Source organism: Solanum tuberosum, unplaced genomic scaffold (assembly GCF_000226075.1).
Source record: "Solanum tuberosum cultivar DM 1-3 516 R44 unplaced genomic scaffold, SolTub_3.0 scf00002, whole genome shotgun sequence".
Classification (NCBI taxonomy): Eukaryota; Viridiplantae; Streptophyta; class Magnoliopsida; order Solanales; family Solanaceae; genus Solanum; species Solanum tuberosum.
This window is the reverse complement of record NW_006238928.1, coordinates 911,168-916,749: the sequence shown is the minus strand read 5'-3', so window position 1 is coordinate 916,749 and position 5,582 is coordinate 911,168. Positions and strand designations below refer to the sequence as shown.

Genomic DNA, 5,582 nt, shown 5'->3' with positions numbered 1-5,582 from the left:
TTTCGGTTTTCGGTTCTTGTACAACGTGTACCGAATACCGAACCGAAATAATTCGGTTCGGTTCGGTTTTTATTATTTCGGTTCGGTTTTTGTTATTTCGGTTCGGTTTTTGTTAATTCGGTTTTTTTGTTATGGGCCTGCTTAGTGGGCTTTTTAAAATTTTATAATTTTTTTGTTTATTTTATTAATGTTTATTTCTTTTTGCTTATTTTACTCTGTTTTTCAAATTATTGTATGATTCAAAATAATAAATTGTCGTTAACATTGAAATTTAGCCTTGCTATAACATTGAAATTTACCGGTCGTTGTTGTGTTGCGGCTGCCTGCTGGTCGATTGGCGGCTGCTAGTCACCGGAACGGTCGACGCTGCTATAGTCTGTAGATGACTAAACGTGGGAAGTGGGAACGGTAATTTTTGCCTTTTAGGAAGTGGGTTTGTAAAGTTGAAATGTTTGAAAAGACAAACTTTTGTTTTTAATTTTAAATTATAATATTTATTTTTTAATATTAATAATTAATATAATATTAATATATATTATAATATAATATATTTCGGTAAACCGAAAAACCGAAATACCGAATTACACAAAAATCACATACCGAAAACCGAACCGAAATACCGAAAAATACAAAACCATATACCGAAAACCGAAATACCGAAATACCGAAACCGAATTACCAAAATAATTCGGTTCGGTTCGGTTTTTATTATTTCGGTTCGGTTTTTGTTATTTCGGTTCGGTTTTTGTTAATTCGGTTTTTTTGTTATGGGCCTGCTTAGTGGGCTTTTTAAAATTTTATAATTTTTTTGTTTATTTTATTAATGTTTATTTCTTTTTGCTTATTTTACTCTGTTTTTCAAATTATTGTATGATTCAAAATAATAAATTGTCGTTGACTAGACGTGGGAAGTGGGAACGGTAATTTTTGCCTTTTAGGAAGTGGGTTTGTAAAGTTGAAATGTTTGAAAAGACAAACTTTTGTTTTTAATTTTAAATTATAATATTTATTTTTTAATATTAATAATTAATATAATATTAATATATATTATAATATAATATATTTCGGTAAACCGAAAAACCGAAATACCGAATTACACAAAAATCACATACCGAAAACCGAACCGAAATACCGAAAAATACAAAACCATATACCGAATACCGAACCGAAAACCGAAATACCGAAACCGAATTACCAAAATAATTCGGTTCGGTTCGGTTTTTCGGTTTTTCGGTGTTTATGCCCACCCCTAATAAAATGTCCCTTTTCAAAAATTAGTGATAGAGAGGTGTGGAATTGAATCCGCACCAATAAGGTGAAGTTAACCAGGTTCTTCTTTTATATGGTATTAAGGCAAAGTTGAGTGAACTTTTTCTTTAAAAAAATAATTTGGAGGACCATTCATAAAATTATATACTAATATGATAAGTTGTCCATATTCATTAATTATGTCAGAAGTGTCCATCAGAAGTGGTCTTCAAACGCATAGGATGGCCAAGATTGAAAGATGCTTGAGCCTGTCCTTATTGTTAGGTCACTTTCCATGTATTTTCTCCTACACTGTTGTGTCACTTTTTTTCCTACCAAGGCCAGTGAGTCTTTTTTTCTTCTTTTTTGTTCTGTTTGAAAGTGAAAAGCAACAAAGACCCCTAATGAACAAGTAAATAGTCTTTTACTCCTTCAAAGAGCTTGGTGAAAGATAAAGAATGAAGTAGTTGACTTGAGGTATATGAATTTTGAGGTGTTTGATGGACTGTGAGGCAATTAAGAAAAGCAAAAAAAAATGGGGGTGAGTGAGGTCCACTTATCCTCTACAAATGTTTAGACAAAAAGAAGATGGAAGTCTTGCTTCCAATTACTCATTCAATATGCATACTCAGATCCCACTTTGTTAAATAGGATTTTGAATTTTTTTACCATATAAAATATCAGCAGGTAAGTTTATCGGTTGATTCTTGTACTTCGGTTACTTTCAGACTACACTATAATAAACACACATTGAACTGTTTGGGATGGTTTTTGCCTTTTCTTGAAACTCAAATAAAGATGTTGTGACAAATAATCAAAACCAATCCGTTAGTGATTGGTCCCACTGTGAGTTGTAGTCAATGATAGAGGCAGCAGCAGCATATGAAAAGTAAACAGGATAACACAACAGGCTCCTCAAGACTGTTATCCAAAAGAATAATGATAAAGTTGGCATCAGCTAAAAATTAAGGGGTGTGCTGTAGTATCCATCTATACTTTCCACTACTACAGTCTACTCCCTGCTCTTGGCTCTTTCAGATACAAGAGATGAGACAGAGAAGGGCCGTTCATCAGCTGGAAAGGTAATAGAGGATAAGACTCATAAATGGATCCCACAAAGAGAGTGAGTGAAGGAGAGGAGGGTCCTGCATTTTTGTACTTGTACAAGGCTTTCCACACATCATTTATGGGTCTTCACTATCAAGCTGATCATTCCACATAAAGAAAAAGCAAAGACAAACACAAACACACACTAGAGCATCATCTGGTCCATGCATATTTGGCATTTATTACCCATCTCACATTTCTTCTAAAAATAACAATAATAAATTCAACAGTCAGGTGCTACGAAACAACACATCCTGGAAAGAACAAATATTTCTAGAAAGCGAGATGGAGAGATCCAACTGCGGTAGGTATCCTTCTGACCATTAGGCTATCACCAACTAAAAATAAAAAACTTCAACTCTAAACTAACAATGAAACAAAAAATAAGAAGGGCCTCAATTGTATGAAAAGATACTACTTGACGAGCCAGTATCCTGACCGAGCATGCAGGTGTTTCCACAAGTGTTGGTTCTGCCGAAAGCCTTTGAGAAATCTCATTGAGCTGCAATTTGATCAGCCACCGTGCAGCTTGGAACATCTACCCTTGCTGTGGCCTTACCAATGACTCCACTTACTAATTCAAGGCTCCATGAATATGAAGAGAAGAAAGTGAATAGAAAAGATTACTGATACAGAGAACATTTGTCTTCTAGATTGCTTTGCTGGAAAAAAACAATCTCTGTACTGAACCATATACAATGATATCCATGGGGACCAGCATTGAATACATTATAGATTGCTCACTGCCTTTGCAAGTGGTGCACCATTCGTTTTCTCAAGAAGGAAACTTGCACCTTCATATGGGTCACAACAGATTTCCGGAGAGCATCTCTTCCCAAGAAAATAGTTAATCATTTCTCAAAGGTCCCAATCAATTACTGCAGAAAATTCCTATCTTCTAAAAAGGCCGGTCACAGTATTTGCACAAATGATGGTACATCAGCCCTCGGTCCATCAAGAGATCGGTACATGTACAAGGTATTGACATGCTCACCAGTCTCACTCCCTTCCTCATCACCACTTATCACTTCCACTACTAAACGGGGCAATTGGCGAGCAATCTCCTGACAACCTTGTAGAGTTACTCTACAAGATGACAGCCAAAGGAACCTCATATTGTAATAGTGGTGTACACCAGAACGCAAAGACAAATCTCCAAATGGGCAATCCCTGATCTCCAACTTCTGCAACTTAGGGCAGCCCTCGAGCACATACTTCAGAGCCAAGTCACTGTTTCCAGCAAAAGCAACTGATAAGGTTCTGACTAGTTTTCCATATTGTCCAATGTAACTGAAAGCCTTATCAGTCAGTAAACCAGATACAGCGAGTCTAGTAAGCTTCTTACAGTTCTTGACAATAGCCCCAAAGCCTTCATCCATTGGTTCATTAGTAACATGGTCAGGCAAGTGCCGACCCATAATGCATAGTCGGAATACCACAAGGTCTGGGCAGTTCTTTGACATAGCTATAACAGCCGCATTTGTCATTCGTTGGCAGAAATATAAGATGGACTTAAGTTTACTGCAACCCTCAGAAATCGCAAGGAGACCTGCTTCAGAAACTGGGGCATCTGCATCTTCCCGAGCTTCGATAGGGAAAACTCGAATCTCCCGCAGATCCTTACATGTTGCAGCAACTGCCTCAAGTCCTTCGTCACATACAGAATCAAATACCTGAAACATCAAAATTGAACTCAATATAACGCTATTACAGAGTACAATTTTCTTTAAAAGAACATTTAGCGAAAATTCAAACCACATACCCACAATACTTGGAGCTTATGGCAGCGACTGATGACAGACTTGAATTGTTCAGTATTAATGTTGGCACCATAGCTTAAATTAAGAGAGGTCAGATTGCCACAAACTGGATAGATTGCAGGCAGATATTCAGGAACAATTTCCTTGAAACCAGAGAGACAGACAATGGATTTGCAGGCAGCAAATGCTGAAGCATAATCAGGATCTGGTTCATCAATGACCGTTGAGGAGCCAAAAGAGCCTGTTCCCAGATTGGTAAGCTGTGGAGCTCGAATCATCAAACGGTACAGCTGAGTAATAGAAACAAACCGATTCAACCTTAGTCTCTTCAAACTAGGTGACCTGATTACTAGCTTCTCCAATGCCTCAAAATCAATAGGGCATTCAACACAATCAAAGGTCAAAGACTCCAAACACGTTTTGTTCTCAGGAAAGTAGGAAACCCAGTCCACTTCATCGTCGGATACCTCAGACTCAATCAGATCAAGCACTCTAATTTGCCTGCAGTAAAAACCTTCTATTATGCACAAGAAAATCACACTACCAAACCATATTTCACAGCTTGCAAACTCACAAATCCAATACAACAAGTCACCACATATTATAACTTCAATGCTAGTGTCCTCAAAAGGTATCATTAAGTTTCAAATGCAGAAATAAAACAGTTAAAGAACAACTCAATCACATAACTAATTCAAACACCAGCACACATGAAGCACAAATTCAAATAACACAATATATCTACACTAGTTTAAGCTGTTAATTTCCCATTACAGAAAGAAGAATTCAGCTTCTAGAAATTAAAAATCTAAACTTTTTACCAAAAGGGTTATCACATAAACAGATCTATATCCGGACAAAACAATACTAACCTGCAATCACGAGCTACAATAGCAAGTCCACTAGTCCCAAAACCATCACAGCATACAAGAACAAGCTCTTTGAAACTGGGGAAACAACGCGCCAACAAACCTAGATCATCATCAGATATGGACATACGTTTGAGGTACAATTTCTCAAGCCCACGATAAGAATCACCCAAAACAGAAGCCCAAGGAGTAAAGTGAGCACCCCAATCTGGAGGAAGCAAACTGAAATCAGCAAACCTAGGTTTCCCTTTAATGGCCACAGAGGTCACCCTTTTGAAACGGGTCGTAACCCGGGTCGGCGAAACAGCATAACAGTTGCCAATAAACACTTCGGATCTGGTTAAAGCCTCAGCCCGATACCAAGATTTGCTTACAAGAGAGGCAGCGTTACGGTCACGGCGATCAGTTAAGAAGCAAAGAACATTTTCCAGCACATTTTCAAGAACTTGATCTGGGTGTGGCGAAAAGTTAAAAATCCCCCCTCCGCCACCGGTAACGGCGGCGTTAAAGCAACAGTTCCTTGCTTTTGCAGTGGCGCCACCGGTGAGATCTGAAGGACAAGGACGCTCCTCATCTTCAGACATCTCTGAAGGATTGT

The 5,582-nt window shown here is 37.8% G+C and overlaps 1 protein-coding gene across 1 annotated transcript; it reads right to left on the bottom strand.

Moving 5' to 3' along the window:
* Positions 1-2,511: 2,511 nt before the first annotated feature.
* Positions 2,512-5,580, bottom strand: LOC102578575 (transport inhibitor response 1-like protein; the record flags this gene model as incomplete). The annotated part of the gene is made up of 3 exons (XM_006338073.2): positions 2,512-4,028; positions 4,118-4,616; positions 4,988-5,580. Coding segments are annotated over 3 exons (1,854 nt in total), but the record flags the coding sequence as incomplete, so codon positions are not given.
* Positions 5,581-5,582: the final 2 nt, after the last annotated feature.